Here is a 19,180-nt window from a genome sequence, read left to right on the forward strand (position 1 = left end):
TAAGCCCTTCTAGAATGTACTGGATGTTGAAGCCAGGATAAATGTTCTCATGGAGTGGGACCCACAGTTCTCCTCCTTCCTGTCTTGGGGTTCATACAAATAAAGCTGTTTGTCTTGCTGTCACGTAGAAACATGAGAACAGAGTCCTTTCCTCTACACTGTTGGTAGTAGGTTCAGCCTACATTTACTTTATGTTATGATTTCCTCACATTTTTCCCTCTGAATGTTGCAATTCAGATATCTAGAACCACTTCATACTGAGAGACCTCTAAATTGTGAAGGAAGGGAAAAAAAAAATCACTTGAATGACATTTAAATAAGCTATTCAACTTGCATTGATATAAGCATTTAAATATCAGCCTGTATTTCAGACTGGCCTTGATACTTCAACATCAGCACAGCATTATCAGCACTAATTTCAGGGTCTGAAAAGTGCTCTTGGTTACCCTTGAGCAAAGAATCACACTGTTCAGAAGCCATGGATCTGGTAGTAGGTAAGGGAGTGAATCATTTTCCCCTTGAAATGGTCCAGATGAACCAGAAGCTGTAGGTATCACTTAGCCCCTTTAAGTAGGCTGGTTGTAGTTATAAGAGCTCTGGTGTTATTTGCATCTCGCAGATGTGTGGTTGTTCCCACAGGCCTGTGGCTGTGTAGTAGAACTGCTTACTAATACATAGGTATTTTTTAAAACAATTAAAGCTTACCTTTCTGAAATGGCTGCTGCCTTGTCTTTCCTGCTACTTGGGCAAAAACACTGCTAATTTTCCTATGGAAGCCTCAGCTTCAGGAAAAACTCGGTGAGAACTGCCCCTGACATTGGCTGCAGAACAACATTCCAGGTGTCTCTGTGGCAAGTAAAAAGAACAGAGTGCAGCCAAGGTGTCTGAGTGACCCAGGGAGCTGCAGGGCACTTGTGTTTGTAGATCCAATAAAGACAGCTCAATGCAGGCTTTGTAAGCAGCACTATCATTACAAACATCTAACAGGCCTCTGCTCTCCTTTATCATAGTCAATAAAGGGTTTAGTGCTTAGGTAATGAGTTTCTTCCCCCTACAGCCAAGGAAAGGTCAGCATGCAGTTTGGTTCCAGCATCACCCAGAAAACCAACCTATTTCTGCCCTTTCAAAGCATTTTGATTTCAGCACGCTGACAGCAGAGGATGCTGTTGCAGCAGCATGCAGCCAGGATGCTGTCTTAAAGAAAGTGACTGGAAATCGATTCGCTAATGTCCTTACTTTGACTACAGCAAAGAATCAACAGATGAATTTAGACTAGGCATGGTGACTATGTACAAACAGCAATCACATTAGAAAAAATAATGATCAATTGTTCTCAAGTAAACAAGGCAGAATCAAGTAAACTTGTAAGTTATAATAAAGCCTACAGATAACCTTGCTGAAGTCAATAACATTTCCTTTCAGCAATTAAAGTGAAGCTATTTAAAAAAAAAAAAAAAGCTCAAAATCAACAAAGCCAATTATGGAACTGGGGCTCAAAGGGATGTAGGCTGCATAAGGAGTGATGAGCACTGTTTATGTTAGTGAGAAAAGCAACCAGGTACAATTAATATTAAACGTTATTTGGAAGCCCGTACTTGTCTTATGCTGCTACAGGAACAAAAGAAATACTTACAAGAAAGGCTCATTTGGCTTGAAGTCTTTCCACATGGACTTCATACAGCTCCAAGTCAATGGTGATTCTCCAGTGTGCTTCTGTGTAACATACCTAAACATACCTAAACTAAAAGAATATATTTCTACTATGTTATTAACTAAAGCTCTGTACTGTTGAATCTGGCAAGGTGAAGAAGAAACAAAGATCTTACCTAGATACATACATACTGAGCGTTTTCAAACTTCCTTTGAAATCATGTCACTGATCTCCAATTTATTTTGGGACAGGTTAGATAACCATTCAGCTGTTTCATATAACAATTCCAACATTTCACATCCTTAGCATTAGACCGCACCCAAAACAAATTTTTCCAAGATCCCAGCTTTCCTGAGATTTATACATAGATAATGTAAACTCTTACAACACGAGGACAAATACTCTTTCTTTTTGCTTCAACATACAATTGCATTAAAGCAGTAGCATTTGGCATTCACCACTCAGCCTGTAGTGCTGTGAATGGAACATTATTGGCTTCAGGGGAAAAAAAAATGCCATCAAGTTAACATGCAATTCTTAGAATTCTAACTTGCACTTTCAAACCCCTTGAGACTAGCCAAATAGCCACCTTCAATGGAAGTACCTTGTGCATAAAGTAGCTGAATGGCTTGTTAATCTGGTGGGGTTAATCCAGTTAGTGAGGACAGCCTTGAAGAGAACCTGGCAGGAGTGGGGAAGAGTGGCCCTTTTGATATTAATTCTCATTGTACGGCTGCACGGAGCATCTGCTCTCTCATTCTGGGATCACAGAAGAACCGGAGTTTCCGGGGTAACAGCTTCACCTCCACAGGCATAGCTTCGTATTCCTCGTTATCAATGCCAAAGGATCCCTCAGTGCCCTGTGTACAGATAACAGTACTGGTCAGGGCTAAGCAGCAAACGTTATTTCAGCAATGCTGTAATACTGAGACTTGATTTTACTGATTGACTACAGTTCAACACTTAGCTGGGGGCTAACCAAGGTGACAGCCTCCCCATGCCTTCCAGCCCCTTTGGTCTCAACTATGCAGAGAAAGTTATTCTTCACTGCACGGAATGTATAAGAGTCTGTGGTGTAATGTTAGCTCAGTGAGTTGTTAATTGGTGATAATTAAATGCTAGGAAGATTTAATGACCCACACTGTTTATACCGAAAGACTCTTTGCTGTTGGAACTATATTATATGTGCTTGGCTCTTCTTGGTCTGCCAGTGGTGACACAAGCTAATCTGCAGAGGAGCCTGTTAAATTACTCCTATTAAATCCATGTTGCAAACACCTTTTGGTATTGCTTTACTATATTGATCTGAAATGTGAGATGCAAAGTATTTCACACAGGTCAGGATTTACTCCGCAGAATTTTCCTGAGCTTTTACTTTAATGCTGATAAAGTCACCAATGATTAAAACTGTTCATCAAAATGGCAGGTTGACTTTATCTGCACAAATCTGGTGTCTGCTCAGCACGCACTTCGTTGACTCTAGGCAAGGCTGCCACTTTGATCCTTAAACTAGCTCCAGATGAGCTGGTACGTCAAAGGAGCTTAGAAGAAAGTAGCATAGGTCCTGTTAAATCACAGAGCTATAGCAGTCCACCTGGTCAGCATATCCTCAGAACTGGTGAGACTTGCCTGAGCTGTCTCCAGTTCCCTCATCAGCTCTAGATCAAGGATTCATAAAACAACACTGCTCTGTGGCGTGCACAAATACTCCGAAGGTCTCAGCTTGTAGTATGAAGAGCTGATTTTATACCACAACCCCTACCAATGGCTCATCTGTATTTAGCCCAGACTCCAGAGTGTTCTTTCAGAAATACAAGATTGCCACAATACTAACTTGATGTAAATATTACAGTGCTGACTAATGATTACATAATCCATGATTTTCACTTGTCAGATAAAGATTTTTTTCACTTTTTGGCGTGTTCTATTCTCCCTTAACATGAAATTTGTTTTCCAAATGGTATGAAGGCCCTTGAAGATAGAAATGATCCATGAGATTGACGAAATGCCCTTGCACAACCAAGAAACAGCCATTCCAAGGCTGCAACAGCACTCCCTTCTAAGAGGTAACACCAGACTAACCTAAACTACTCAGGCAGACACAATTTTGGCTTCTTTTTCAGCCTGATGTATTCAAGGTTTAGTGACACTTCCCTGTGTTGACCAGAGCCCCATTGCCTTTCCTCTTCCTACTTTGTCTACATGAAGATGCTGACATTTATCTTCTCTATGGCACAATCCCTTCTAGTGTAAAATGTAGATGAGGAATTCTATCTTCAATACAGTGGTGAAGGTGTGACTATTCAATGCATCTGAATAAGAGATCCTTTACAACCTCCAGTGCTGTATACATGACAGTTCTGGGGAGCTGTCTATTTCATGGCTGAACAAAACTCCCCCACTAGTTCACAAACCACTTGGGTTGTAATTTCTGTATGTGCCTCCTGGCTGGAGACCGAGATGCTGCGCTGAGGAACAGTGTCTCATCAACAGTATACTCAACCTCCCAGATCTGGAGTAAGGATTTCCTGATGTGCAGTATCATGTGGAACTAGGAAGCGAATTTACAAAGTTTCCCCATTCCCTTAACTTCTCACCTCTGGAAGTTGCAAGATGCATCTGCTGGCTTGGATGCACTGACTGCCCTCAGGACACATATGTGGATCACGCATCTTCTGACTTCTGTTTCAATCAAAAGAGAGGTGAGCTATGGAGAAGGTTCTTTAGAAGCAGCTACCTTTAGAGCTGACACATTGCTATGGGTTTGTAAATCACTATGCAGTTGACAAACCTGAAGGTTATATATATGTATACAAATACTTCTGAGCTTAACTGTGAAAAAATAAAATACAGATTGCCCCTTCTGCTGCAGTCAGTACGTCTCAGTATGCACTGACAGCCTCCAACCAACTTCTGCTCTGAGGTTCACTGAATAAATTTGAATATACTCTTATAGCACAATCTTGTGCTCCTCACTTATATGCTGAACGATGCAATGCCCACAGTGGATGACTGCCTTCTCAAATTCCATGCACTTACCTACAACCTAATAAACTCTTAACAACAACAACAACAACAACAAATAGAATGCACCCCACCCCTCTTTCTGGTCCCTGTGCAGACAGACAGCAACACACAGATAGCTAAGGGGACAGCAGAGCTGCATGGTCTCAAGCACAGCACAATTATCACACATAGATATTCTCAGATAAACAACATCAGCTGTCCCAAGCAACTCTGTCCATTATGAGGACTTAACAAAGCAGTAATTTAAATAATTTCATCTTGTCCAGGAAAACAAGCCCTAAAAGCACATCAGAAACACCCTATACACCAAATATTCCATACCCTAGAAATGCAAGTTTCTCTTAAAATCACAGAAAATCCCAGACAAAGAGCATAAAAGGCTGAAAGAGGAGAGAATAATGGAAGGACAAAGGAAGAAAACCTCAGACACCAAAGGAAAGGGCAGGGAGAGACAGGAGCAATATTAACTACAAAAAGTTTGTTCTAATCCAATATGTATATGCTAAAAGATTAATGAATGAATGTGAGGGAATTAAACATCCCCCTGGCAATATAAATGATAAATCATTGATGGCATGCAATTATACAGTTTATACAGTGCTGTACAAATAAGCAGCAAGATTCCCTATGTAAGGTTTAACCTGCTCAAAGTTTAACATGTAAGGTCCTACTTACTGTACTCAGGTGAGCAAGATTATTTGATCCACAAGGGTAAATGAGGATCTACATAAACGCAATTATGGGATCAAAGTTAGTACAACAGAGACAATACACATAACTAAAGAATGGTCAAAGGAGACTTGCCGCATCTGCCTTTCCAGTGATCCTGTATGAAAGGATCATAGAATCATAGAATGGCTTGGGCTGGAAAGGACCTCAAGGATCGTCAAGCTCCAAACCCCCTGCTGTATGCAGGGTTGCCAACCTGCATATCTAATACTAGATTGGGCTGACCAGGGCCCTATTCAACCTGGCCTTGAACACCTCCAGGGACAGGGCATTCACAACCTCCTTGGGCAGGCTGCGCCAGCACCTCACCACTCTCTTGGTGAAGATCAGAAAGGATCATTTGATTCAGCTCCTTATATGAGACAAGATAGCTAAGGAAAACAGGAGTAAGAAAAGAAAGTCCAATAGCAATATTTTCAATGCATTTAAATCTCACTCCATACACTGAACTACAAAAATACAGGCAAGGAAAACCTACTGTAGATAACAGATAGGTTTAATCTAGTTCTTGTCTCCAGAAGCAGCCAATGTAAAATTCTATAATAAAAATAAGAGTCTTTACACTGCTGCTGGTCACTGCAGTCATCCCCTGGAGTGCCCCCTCTCCATGCTTTCACACAAAGAATAGAAGCTGGCTATAAGGGTGGGGAATACTCATGCTACTCTTCCCATCTTTCCTTCCCTCCAGCACTTTCTGGTATGCACTACTGTGTATTTGCCTGCTCCTTCTCCACCCCATCTTAACTATCAGCTCTACTCCTGCAGCGATGCTCTTGTCCACGCAAATCTGATCCACGGCTGGAAAGCACTTATATACACCTAAGATGACTGCTCCTTTCTCTGAGATGCAATAACAGCTGCTCTGCAGTGCTCTGATGCAAAAAAAAAAAAAACCTGGATACCCATACTGATATGGCAGTTTCTCTAAAACCTTTCCAACTCCTCCAAATTCTGGTGGAGGTGCTTTAACAACAAAACAAACAAGCAAATGGCTTCTTTGTACATTTCCAAAGGCAAACTCTATTGGTGCTGGGTAATAGGGAACCTGTAATAAGGGCTTGATTTCAAACCAAACTGCCAAGGGGCATTCTGCAGAGATCTGCTCTGAGCACCTCGATTTTGCCTTGAAAAAGCAGTGTTTTATTTCTATTTAGACTCTTCTCTGTAGGAGTAACTGGGTTCCCCCATTGCTCCCCAACACATACACCTCCTCCTTCTCTTTTGTTGTTACTTACAAACTTTTGGGCAGAGCTCTCTGAGCTTTGGTTGAACAGCAGTTCCAAGTTGTGAGGAGCTAGCTAGCAGGGCACATCACTGCTCATCAGAAGCTTTTTCTGCACAGCAGTGTACATCCAGTCAGAAAAAATATGACACACTGCTGTGTGAACCATGTCCAACTCACATGGGGGATACTGTGCACTGGGTGTACAGACAAACACCCCAACTATACATCACCCAAAGCCATCCACATTTCTTCTGGGAGCAACGTCTCCTTCATTTTCCCCTTAAGAGGCCACACTTCCCTCACTGCTCTTCCTCCTTTCCTTTCTGTAATCTTTAAAGCAAACATCTCAGTCTAAAGCACACACGGTCCACGTGGCTCATACAACCTAAAAGCAGTTGCAGGTGGCATCCTGATTCCCACTGAGGCTCTTGGGATGCTCAAATACGGGGCCCACTTCTGCTATTAATATCACAAACAAGACACACACGCAGGAATTCTTAGAGTGATGACAATCAGGTGAAGAATGTATTCAAAAAATGTATTCCACCTGATTTCACTAGAGGGGGCCCTATGCCTAGAAAATGGTATGAGGAAAAAAATGGTCATACGGAAGAGCAGCCTTAGATTCAGTAAGAAAACCAATTGGTAATAAAAACCACACTGAAGATGCAGTTTATTTGCTGGTGGGACGGCATGGAGGAGCTGGAAAAAGCAGTTCTGACTGATATTTGGTGAGAGCAGAGGAACAATCACATTACATGACAACACCCCAAACCTACGAAAGAAATGTCTGCTCACTCTTTCTCTGTGTGCTGCTTCTCCACACCTGCAGCCTCCCTGCTCCGCATACGACACTTTTGCTTACAGTCCTTCTATAAATTCACATCTTCCAAAAGCTGTTCAAGCTCAGATCTCATATGTTTGAGGAGTTGCTGAGCAAAGGGAGCCCTTCACTTAAAAGCTGTGTCTTATCAGAGTTCAGAAATGTCAGGTACCACTAGTACAAGCTTATCAGCTCTATGGCTCTTAAACCACCAAGCAGCTAGAGGTAAAAGATTCTGGACTTAGTCTTTTCGGTTGCCTATAAAACACTGGTTATGATGGTGTTTTCCAAGTAGCATCGTCTAGTACCAGTGGAGAGAAAGATGAAAGGTACAGGAAACTGGGAAGCCAGGAAGAACTCAAGGTAGACTGATCTGCCTTATTTCCAAAAAAAAGAAAAATCTGTAAGAATTTTAAAGAATGAAGCAATCTCCACGAAGCATCACTGACCGATGACCTCTGCTGCAGAGTTTTACAGCAGAAAATCAGACAGAAATATAACATATTCCCCCAAAAATCAGTGTTCTGACTTGTACAGAGATTTGGGCATCTATTTACAGTGTTCCCATACTCACCCTCTGTTCACAAACTGCCCTTTGCTGACAGTATCTGCTTCAATGCAAATATTCATGAAGTCTTCAGTGCGCTGAGCAAAAAAAAAGAAGATTCAGAAATGAAGCAGCTAACATTTCAAAATGCCACTCTCATGGTACTTAAATACGCTACAAAAAATACCCAGCTCTTTGTCCCACTCGAAGAGACAAAATATGCATTTCCTTCCTTTTCTCCTTTCTTGACCCGAGGGACACAGATTAAGAATTACAGAGAACAGATTTTCACTGAAGATTATTCAATAAACACCGTAAGAACTGAAATAATGACTCACAAATTTGGCTCTTATTATGTTTTGCACACTTATTAGAGACTGTTGGGTTACATCTGTTCACAGAGATTTCTGATCAGTGGATCTTTCATGACCTCAAGCAGTGGTATAACGATGCCGCATTTGGCCACCAAACACTACAGTAAGAGAATTTTAACGAATATAAATTGGAAATTAAAGTGCTCTCATTATCACTCCTTTAAATTCCTTACTTAGTTACTTTTCCACTAGCAGCATGTCTTTAAACTAAGTAGACATTAAAGCTTTTGCCGAGAAGGAACTTTTGATTAAGATGTAAATCATACTTAGTTTTTTAATTAAAGAAAACATTTCTGCTCTGGCAAAAGTCCTAGCACAGATGCAATCAAAATGTCAAAAGTAAAACCAAATGCATTCAGCAGTGTAACTTGTTTCATTGCTTTGCTGTATTTGCAGAGGTAAGTTTGTCAATGCCTGAGCTGCACCTGTATAGCTTTATCAGCTTCACAGGAGAGCCTAGGCATGAGTGAGAAAGACAGACAATACTGGCTGGCAGTACTTAGCAGATATGCCCTGATGTCCATTTGACAGTACTGTGATTCAGCTTTGATGGCTGCAGGGATAACAGCTTCTAGAGGAGGATTCAAAGGCAGATACACAGAGCGCCTATCAGTAGAAAAAAAGATGTAAGATCAAGATACATCCAGTTCTAGAAACAGAGAAGTATAACCACCCTAATAGGAAGTCACCTATTTCTCTGGGATGTGCAAGAGAAATGAGAGAGAATCCTACGCTGCTTCTTTGTTAAATAAAAGTATTAAAGCGCAACTTGAAGACATAAGGGGAAAAAAAAATGGAGGGGGGGGGAATGTAAATGGTAGTCTGTGGCAATGAGATTTTTCAGCTCCTGATAGGTCTTTTTCACTTTATGTTACTGAGTCAGGGGACATCTATACAAGGGATATTTTGTCCAAGGAACATCAGGAAATCAGTAAAGAAAAAAATACCCTGGTAGGGTCAGCCTTGTTTCTACCATTACTAGGACACTGGCAGCACAAATCGTGAATCACTGATGGAGAAGAAACTAACATTTATGTAGTACAGGCTAAGGAAAACACAGGGAGCACGATTCTACATGGATATGCCTGATTGTACAAGGATAATCTATCAACATAACTCAGATTTTCAGCTTCTTAAAGAGCCTGAATTCTGCATAAGAAACACAATGCAGAAAGTCCATCACCTCCTGTCAGTCTGGGATAGCGGCTGTGGTTTCCTGCAGCCAAGAGAAAGACATGTAGAGAAAGGGATCGCTGTGCTACAATTCTCCGGCAGAATTAAAGACTGGCATCTACCCAAAAAGCTTTCATAGCAATGACATTGCACCAAAACACAGACATAAGCCAAAGACGGGTAATTAAAGCACTCAATGGAGAGCATAAGCCTTATGGGCAGGACGTGACAGAAAGCTATCACAGAAATGGTTCCCTTGCTCCCTTGTTCTGCTCTTCCACAACCACCCACATTTCCTGTCCTCTAATTCACTGTTAGCCCCTGTCCTTTCTTTAGTGCCATTTTTTCTTAATTCTTTGCTCTGCAAGATGGAAGGGAGAGAAGAAGCCATATTTCTAGGCAAACATTCATGTTCACAGCTGCACTCCAACACTCACTGATAAAACTTCTATATCTGATTTCCCCTCTCCCATGGGTTGAGAAGGGAAGGAGTATCCATTCTGATGCCTTGTTTCCTCCTGAGTAATGCTAAAACTTCTGCTGGATTAATGAAACCTTCCAGTTACACAGATTCTTCCTGATTATACTGCATTTGTTTTATAGAAGTCTTCAGAGCTTTTATACCAGCTCTGGTTTGCCCTTTCTTAGACTCAGTTATGGGCCTCAACTTGCACAGGGTACTGCTTTACTTATGAAGACAAAAGAATGGGAGTTCAGCAATAAAAGAAAACTGTGTGGGCAGGGAGCATTTGGAATCCAGTGAAATATGATGGTCTTACTGTCAGATCAAGATGTCTGTTCTGAGTTGCAATGGAAAGCTCAACGGTGGAGAGCTTCAGTTCTTGCCAGTCCTCCGGGGCTACCTCCTTGGGGATTTCTATGAAGCCAATACAGAAGATAACATTAAGGGAAATTTACTTAAAAAGATCATCATTTCACTGCTGAGAAGTACAAAAAATCAATGCCAGCCACAAAAATCACTTTGACCCACTGTGACCACTAGCTTTCTTTCTTTCAAACATCAAAAGTTTGAAAGTACTGAAGGAAAAAAAAAAAAAACAAACCACAGGTGTTCACACAGTGGCAGGAAAGACGATCAAGCATATTATCTGGCAGCCCTGTGAATTGTTATGCCCAGGGATTAACCAATTTCCTAGACTAGTATTACAGGAACATTTAGTGCAGCTACCAAAAAATAACCAGGATAGCCAATGTTCAGGATGCCGTGGTAACATATACTCAGGAAAAAACTCCAGGGTTTAGCTCTCCCAAAGTGTCACTTAGTCCATGCCTCTATCTGAATCCCCTCTTCTAGCCTCTAGGAGGAATGGAAGCACCAGTTGAGGTTGCATCATTACATATTGCACATGCACATTCCTCTTCTTCTGCACTCTGCAACACGAAAACTGCCTAGCTAACCTCTCCAGAGTGGCTCACAGAACACAGAGAAGGGAATTTATGCCTGGGGTTTCCAAGTGAGGTACTAAGAAAAACTTAAGGCTTCTGCACAGCCTCAAGTTTTACTGCCTCCTGTTTTAGGTAATGTTCGCTGTTCTGTCTCAGAAATCTTTCCTTCCACAAAGAAAAATAAAAGATGCTCCTTTCTCCCCATGAAGAAGGAGAGAGAGATACTTCAGTGGCAAGCAACTGTGAGCCCAGTGAACACAATGAGTTTTTTACAAATGCATTTCTACTTAAGAAGCCACAAATACTTTCTAATTCTATTTCTGAAAAACATCACTTAAGTATCTTGACAAAGTCAATGCTGAAATTGCAATAATTTTTTGGAAAGTCAGAGAAAAGCAGAGAAAGGGAAAGGGAAAGCAGAGAAAGGGACAGACACAAGGGAGAAGAAAAAAACTAAGGAGAAAAAAAAAGGTAAAACAATCCACAGCTCTGAACTATTAGATAAGTAAAGGCTGCCTGTGACTTCATACTGTAACACACACATCTCACCTTTTCGTGGAGGTGACCAGTATAAGCGAAGCCGTCTGTAAAGCCTCACATACAAAGGAGGCCTGGATGGCTTCTCCTCTGGCTCCTCTGGAGGTCTCTCAGTTGGTCCCAAATACATGAGAGCAGCTTGGTGTTTCTGAGGCCATTCCTTGGATTTACATGGAAAAAAAAACCACAAAAACAAAACAAACAAAAGACAGAGGACCTTTTGTTGAGAACCTCCTGTTTATTCTGCTGATTCCTACAGCCTATTCACCCTGTGATCACAAGCACTACTTCAGAGCTACCACTGCCTTAGTCTACTTCTTGGCCTCTAGCTTCATATAAGATTACATCTCTGCAGCTTGAGAAAGGGTACTCACAGTTGCCAAGTCTACTGATCTACTTCTTCCCTACACAGCAGTGAGGTACTTTCCCCTCTATAAGGAGAGGGTAAAGGGATGTTTTCTTTGCTGCAGATGTGTGGCAAGGTGACACAGCTGCTTCTGGCTGTGGGAAACAATCCAAACTGGAAGGTCAACATGAAGGCTTGAAAGTGCAAGTGCTTTCTGCATAGCACAAAGGTAACCTCAAGAAGCAGCTCAGCTTCACAGTGTTGCCCAGTGCCACGAGGCAAAGACAACAGTGCTGTGTGCAAGCCAAGGGGCACCCAAATCCGGCAGGCTTTTGCTCCTCAGCACCTCAAAAAATCAAGATCTGACCGTATAGTCAGGTGCTTGCAGAGTACACAACAGGTCTTAGGACAAGTCAGCTGAGCTTTATAGAGCACCTGAGGAAATAAAATAACACTATATTCTCTGTGAAATTTCAGATTCTACTGCCAGAAATTGATGAGCTACAGCAGAACCTTAGCTCCTGAAAGCTCACGGACACCGACACTAGAGACAAAGTTTATTTGCTCTCACTTTGTTTTAAAACTAATTTGTGAAACACTTAAAACAAGGACTTATGGATGAAATAATACAATTTCTTTTTAAAATGTATTTCCATTTCCAAGGACAGCTGCAGCAAAATCAACAAAGACACAGTGCACAGGAGCAAGGACAAGCTTGAAAAAGATTACACTCAGCAGACTGGGACCATTTCTTATAGAAATTAACAAAATGGTAACATAAGAGGCACATAAAGCAATGGATAATACAACTGGGGGAGATCAGGTAGAAACTTTTTTCTCTTAATACCAAAAAAGTGAGCATTTCTCTTTAACCTTCAGCAGGTTAAACAGATCTTTTAAATGCAGAATGAATAACTCACCAGTGAGACTCACTATCACTGCCACTCACTGAGGCCTTAATAAAAGTGAGAAAGGGGCTGGAGAGAGGTGAAGAACAAATTTCTCCTTAGAATATCAGCATACAGAATCATCATCTCAAATCCCTTGGGGATGGGAAAGCAGGGGGAGATCTTTCATGAATACATTACAGTCTAACTCCTTGGCTGCACGATCTCATCTACCATGGCAGCTTCTGGGTATCCTCACAGCCTTTTCATGAGGCTCCTTGTATGTTCAGAGAGCAGTGAAAGGCACCTGAGAGAAAGCTCCTTGCCCCTCAAGTAAATTTTCATCTTTCTAGGGTCAATTTTAAGCAAGATAAAGGTGAGATATAAGCTCCGAATCTTCATGTTCATTTTGCTACATATGGAAAACTGATTATCAACATTCATGAGCAGTCTAATCATAAATTTAACTTCTGCCAGATGAATAAATCATAAGTGTTATCATAAGAAATACTGTCTAGAAAAGGTGACAGAACATGTCAAATGCTATGTTCAGCACCACTACTACTCTCCAGCTCAAAGGTGGTTACTGGCTCCCTCTGGTGATCTTGCAGCAACAGATTCTTAGAAAAGATTTTTTGTAAGGCAGAGGTAATCTGCCTCCCCTTCATTTCTTCGTAAGTTAGAAATTTTTAACAACTGCTACGTTTTCCAATGAGTGAAGTTTCGCTCCCATTTTGTATTGCTACCAGAATTTCAGAAAAGAATGCAGATAACGTGTACAAAGCAGTCAGTCTTTTCATTTCGAAGCTACACAATCATCAATCACACTTTCCCACAATTCCTCAGTCATTTTTTTTACCTTTAACGTACTGAAAAAGTGAGCTGCTTTGGTTTTCAGAGGCCCTAGGTACCAATACCTGAAAAAAGAACAGAAGAAACTCTTTAAGATATCCAGATGATATTGGAAGAAGGAGAAACCTTGTATGAAGTTAGGGCACATAGATTTGTTTACCAAGTTAGTGCTCTCCTACAGTCTTTAGCTTTGTGATAGCACAAGTTTCTACACACCAGCAGCTTAGCAGTGACATTCCGTTCTTGAGTTACGGATCACCAACATGCAGTATAAAATCTTCCCTACAGGGTGCCTGACATCTGAGTAGCAGAATTTTACCTAGTTAGGCAACACAGCTGGGACTAATTTTAAGGTTTGTGGTTTATCAGTTGGTGAGATGCATCTCTACAATATGCAATGAAGAATTAAGTTGGAGGAAACAAGCAACCAAAAAAAATCAGCAGCAAGAGATCAGAACAGGAAAAACATTCATTTGCCCCAAAGTATTCTCACACCTAAATCAGTGTTTTACAAAATAAAAATCCTGTCAGTCACAAAATACAGTACAGAATCTAAAGACATGACCATACTGAGGTAGGCTTGGTGCAAATTTTGATCACCGTCTTCCACAAAAGGCCAACAACGTACACTAAGCACCATCAGCTCAACAACACCGAAGTTGTAAGGCTATCATTAACTACTAGAGTGTGCAGCAGTCACACCACTTCCATTAAGCCATGAAATTGTCCGTAAAACAACAAATCCTCAAAAACGTAACACTCAGCACTATGCATCCACCAGAACAGTGCTTAGCTTACGGATAACCAGGCACATTTTTAGAGTCGTGGCTTACAGTTCAGCTCTCTTTGTAGAAGGTACTCTCTTTTCAGCTTTACTGGAACACTAAAATTTCACTTAGCCCAGTATTCCATGTCAGGGATCCAGTTTGTCAGGGATCAAATGAGTACACCTAGAGAGAAGTATAAAAAGAGGACAAGGACACAGGTCCTTAACCCAAGCTTGCTGAGCCTCCATTCAACTGTGGCTAAAGCGCTTCCCAAGCTGGGCGTGTTTTCTGGGCATTCAAAAACATTCATGGAGAAATGAGGTTTGTAGTCGTTCACACTGCCCCAAGTACAAAAGGTGCTGCCAAGTCTCCCACATGGTGTTCATGACTCCTATGAAATGCAGCTGCTGCAGGAAAAGATGCAAAGGCTGACACTTGGTATAAAATAGGGCATAGGTGGGAAGCCTAATAAGAACATAGAGAGGAGAGAAGTGCACTTCCTTAGTCTTGGGGTTGCAATTAGCAGGAGAGCCCGCAGCATAGCCAACTCAGCACCCACACAAGCAACCAGGCATATCCCATGCTTCTCAAGGACAAGCACCCAGGCCGTTTACTGCATCTTTCCTACCCCACATCACCTCTCAAACCTACTTAATCACCTGCCAGTTGCCAGAGGTCAGCTATCTTCTGCTTCCTTGCAGATAGCTCATTCACAAAACATATCGTATTTACTTAGTGGTCAGCAGCACCCTGCCCTGTAATTCTTCTATGGCAGTCTGAGGAATGAGCTGATTTGGCCCTGCTGCTCCTTCACCAGATAATGCCAGTAATTTGATACACACAGACAGTGGCATGTCAAACATCCACTTGGATAAAACCCAACAATTATTAGTTTAGCATTCAGAAAACCGTCATCAGGCAGTATGGTCCACGTCATTTCTGGCAGGAGCTGAAGGGCATTTCTACCGCACCTGATGTCCCTTGTTGGAACTGAGTTACAGAATCACAGAATCACACAGAATCACAGAATTGTAGGGGTTGGAAGGGACCTCCAGAGATCATCGAGTCCAACCCCCCTGCCAAAGCAGGTTCCCTACACCAGGTCGCAAAGGTAGGCATCCAGGCAGGTCTTGAACATCTCTCCATCTTTTCATTGGCAATTGATGAAAAACAACAGTCCGTCACTTTACTTAGACTTTACTCAAGGGAGAGTTTTTTCCATTGATGCTATCTGAACAAAGGTCCAGAAATGGGCACCAAAAGGCAAGAGGAAAGCAATTACCTTAAAAATCGGTCAGCACTAACTACATGTTTATTTCAAATGACAAAAACCCTGAAATGTTTTACGCTCGTGTGTAATGCTTAATCTGAAGAGTTGGTGCTTCTGCCTGTCAAATGCCTACATTCAAAAAAGGCTTCTTTGCAACAACAGAGGGTTATTTTTTAGACAAGATGCTTCAAAAATGATGTTTTCTTACTTGCTAACTTTAACTCCCGCATCTCTGTAAGATCCCCATCTCAAACCGCTCAGTGCAAACACAGGCTGTTCCTTTTCTCCCTGTAAAGAAAATTTAGAAGTGCAAAACTGCATTCTCTGATCTTTTTTCCAACTTTGTTTTTTGAAAGCAGAGAAATTTCATCTCTATACAGAACCTGAATTCTGATTAATCCCAGAAGAGAAATTTCACAGAAAAGGCATGATAAATAGCTAACAGCCACAAAGGTTAACCTGAATTTAAGTGTTACACATTCCATTTACTTCCAGCGAGAAATATAAAACATGAATTTTTTAAAGGGTTGACTGAGTTTGACTGCACACCCAGCAATAGCCATTTCATTCTGCGGATAGTGTCAGCTAAGAGCAAGGTGTTCTCACACAGCAACACTAAGTTCTTGCTGCAGAAATGTCTGTTCTACAACATAACTGAAAAATAATAGATGCTAAAAAAAACCACACTGAGCACAGCCAAACGTCTTCCCATTTCACATCTTTCAGTTTGAAAAAGAAAGTTATTAATTCCGCAATACACATGAATTTATTAAATCAGCTGAGACCGCTATTGTTATCTCTCACTACTTCTAGAGAAATATTAGTTAAATTTTGCATTCATCTAAACTCTCTTAACTTCCCCCAGAATATATTCAGCCATTCAGCCAAGTATTTTCTCCATTTTAGATTAGGCTGTGTTATAGCATACAGTGGAGAAATGACTGCCAACAGGACTGCTGATAGGATAAGCCAAAATTCATAGCAGCACGACACAGAGGAAAAGTAGTCTATTTAAACAGAACAATGCAAGAATAGGAAAGCTTGAGGAATGTTGGGTGCCAAACAAGCAGATGTTTTTACCTTGATCTGCAACACATCAAGTGGAACTGTCTCTCCTTTCAAAATGGCCAAGGTAGCATTAGTAATATGTCTGCAAAACAAACAGGAAAGAAGGAAAACAAACAGGGAGGCAGAAGGAATAAACTTTAAAAACATTTTTTTTTTTTCCCCCCCTCCCCAGCAGACTCCACTACCATCCTTGTGGGGCTTTTTCTTGTTGAAAAACCTATGCAGCCCTGAGAAAAGAATTCTGACAAAGTGCTGCTCCTCCTTGAAATCAGAAAGCAAACCAGGTGGGTGCAAGCTGTGACAAAGCCTAACAAAGCCTAAAGGCATCCTAACAAACAGCAAAGACCAGAAAAGCAAAAGTCCCCAGCCTAAACTCTGCAGAGACATTACTCCTTCTTCAGCTAATCTACCAGATTACAAACTCTGTGTAACCTCAATGCAGCAACTCTGTTAGCTGCTGTTTTGGATACGTATTAAGGATCCAAAAATAGTTTCATTGGTGGCAAGGGTAACAACCTAGGAGGGAAGGGTCAGCACGAGACCCATGTCTGGGACTGCATTACCTTGGTACATTAAAATATTTTGAAGTTCTTAAACAATTTAAAGCTATTAGCACTATTAGCAGTGGTCATTTTGTTCTGGCCTCCATTATGTCGGGGACATTAACTAAGATACTGCCTTATTTCTTCTCACAAAAAGCAGCACTAGTGACTTTGTAACCAAAGTGCTCTTGCTCACAAAAGAAATCTCTATACTCAGGCTTTGAAGCATGTATTTCATTGAAACCTCTTTTTTTTTTTTTTCTCTCTAATTAAACAAAATTGGGTAAAATTTAAATTCCACACTGCTTAATTCCACTGTTTCAGCTGGAAAACAACCAAGCCAAACAGTTTTCAGATCCAACCCAGTGTCATGTGGGTGAATCAACAAGTGAAACTGCCTTTGGCTTCATCAGGCTTAGGATACTGAGACAGAGAAGGAAGCTGTTTCTTTCTCAGTCTTTCTTTTCTCCTAGCTCCTGCCTTTCTGCAATATCTCTGCAATTCCTACACTCCAAAGAATAGCTCTAATAGTGACAAAGGAACCAAAGTATTTCTTTTTAAAATATCGCTTCCACATCCTTAAGTCAGGTTCAGCTTTCAGCAACCTATTGACCAAATTCCTTTCAGCTTCACCAGTATGCTGCAGTATCACCTGCACAGTTCATTACCTGGGGACAAAAAGATCGCTCATTTCAAACAGCTTCTTTAGAACTCAAATATAAATTACTATTTTAATCTTTGCTGCTGATTGCAGCCTTGTCCATCCCGCTGAGCTTCAAAGCACTCTGGTGGCGTTAATGAAGGATGTTATGCCAGTTGGCTCGTGGATTTTATGTGTGAGGGATACCAGCAAGGGTCCCGTGAATACGAATGCTAATTAGTCACTGGGAGAACCACAGCGAACAGATTTCAGTAGCAAGGAAAAATATATTTGTTAGCATGATAGGAGGAAATACTGAAAGGGAACAAAGTGTGAGGAAAAGAAAGATTAATTGACTAGACTTTGGTTTAGGAGTGGACAAAACAATCTTATATCAAACCGAATCATCAGGCTCTGTCCAGAGACTGCCAACTTCCATGTAACACAGAAGAAAAAGAAAGTGTCAAACTACAAGAAGCACTGCTCCTTGGAAACAAACAAAAGCTACCTTTCAGAAACACATAATACTTACTGGACTTGGTTCACACTCTCAGGGTAGAGAGTGTGGCTCAACGTGCAGGTCTTTCCAAGAGGTATAAATCCTATAGGAATCTTACTGAAGGCAGCCTGGACACAGAAGGGAAGTAAAATAACATTTGCATCAGCTGAATGAAGCTTTCTGTGTGGAGATCACAGCTGTGTGTGATATCACCCCTCTGGCACTAAGCAGTCAGGCACTTCCTTAAATGAGGCAGTAATACATAATGATTCAGAACACGGCATCCAAATCTCTGAACCCACCACTGCCAACTGGGTGCAAAGGAGCTCTCTGTAATCATTACGAGAATTGTTACATGCAGGTTGGCACACAGATCCTATCTAATGCATGGATTCTGTCAGCAATCTACCATCCTTCTTAATACTGATAGATGCAGGGCAAGCTCTGAATCTCATTTACCACTGCAGAAATGCCACTCTGGTAGAGTAACCTTGTATGGCAAAGAGCTTTTCTCAGTTAAGAAAAGGAAATTAATTGATTCTTCTGGCATCCAAATCACAAAGCAGCAGAAGGTCTAATTTTTGAAACTCACTGACCATGTCATTTTTCAGTTCAGCAAAAGGGCTTGCTGGAGGAGCAAGTTATTACACCGTACCTGAAAATAAACTGTGCTTCTTGAATCATGTCAGCGAATCAGTGTAAACTACTGCATATCACAATATACCATCTCCCTCCTGGGCGCTGCTACCAGCAATGCCACAGCACTGCAAATCCACGCTGGCTAACCAACATCACTCTCACTTCATGCTTACCAGC

The 19,180-nt window shown here is 41.3% G+C and overlaps 1 protein-coding gene across 1 annotated transcript in view; it reads right to left on the minus strand.

Annotated features, from left to right (window-relative positions):
* Positions 1–2,373: 2,373 nt before the first annotated feature.
* The window catches only part of AGK (acylglycerol kinase), a gene marked incomplete at both ends in the record, with an annotated part of 31,726 nt that continues 14,919 nt past the window's right edge, over positions 2,374–19,180 (minus strand). Inside the window, 9 exons of the mRNA XM_079549682.1 lie at positions 2,374–2,511; positions 4,249–4,333; positions 8,030–8,100; positions 10,329–10,426; positions 11,506–11,653; positions 13,586–13,643; positions 15,824–15,903; positions 16,696–16,765; positions 18,398–18,492. Coding sequence (XP_079405808.1) covers positions 2,374–2,511; positions 4,249–4,333; positions 8,030–8,100; positions 10,329–10,426; positions 11,506–11,653; positions 13,586–13,643; positions 15,824–15,903; positions 16,696–16,765; positions 18,398–18,492 — 843 coding nt within the window. The remainder of the gene's footprint in view (positions 2,512–4,248; positions 4,334–8,029; positions 8,101–10,328; positions 10,427–11,505; positions 11,654–13,585; positions 13,644–15,823; positions 15,904–16,695; positions 16,766–18,397; positions 18,493–19,180) is intronic.

This window comes from Tetrao urogallus, assembly GCF_951394365.1.
Source record: "Tetrao urogallus genome assembly, chromosome: 1".
Taxonomy (NCBI): Eukaryota; Metazoa; Chordata; class Aves; order Galliformes; family Phasianidae; genus Tetrao; species Tetrao urogallus.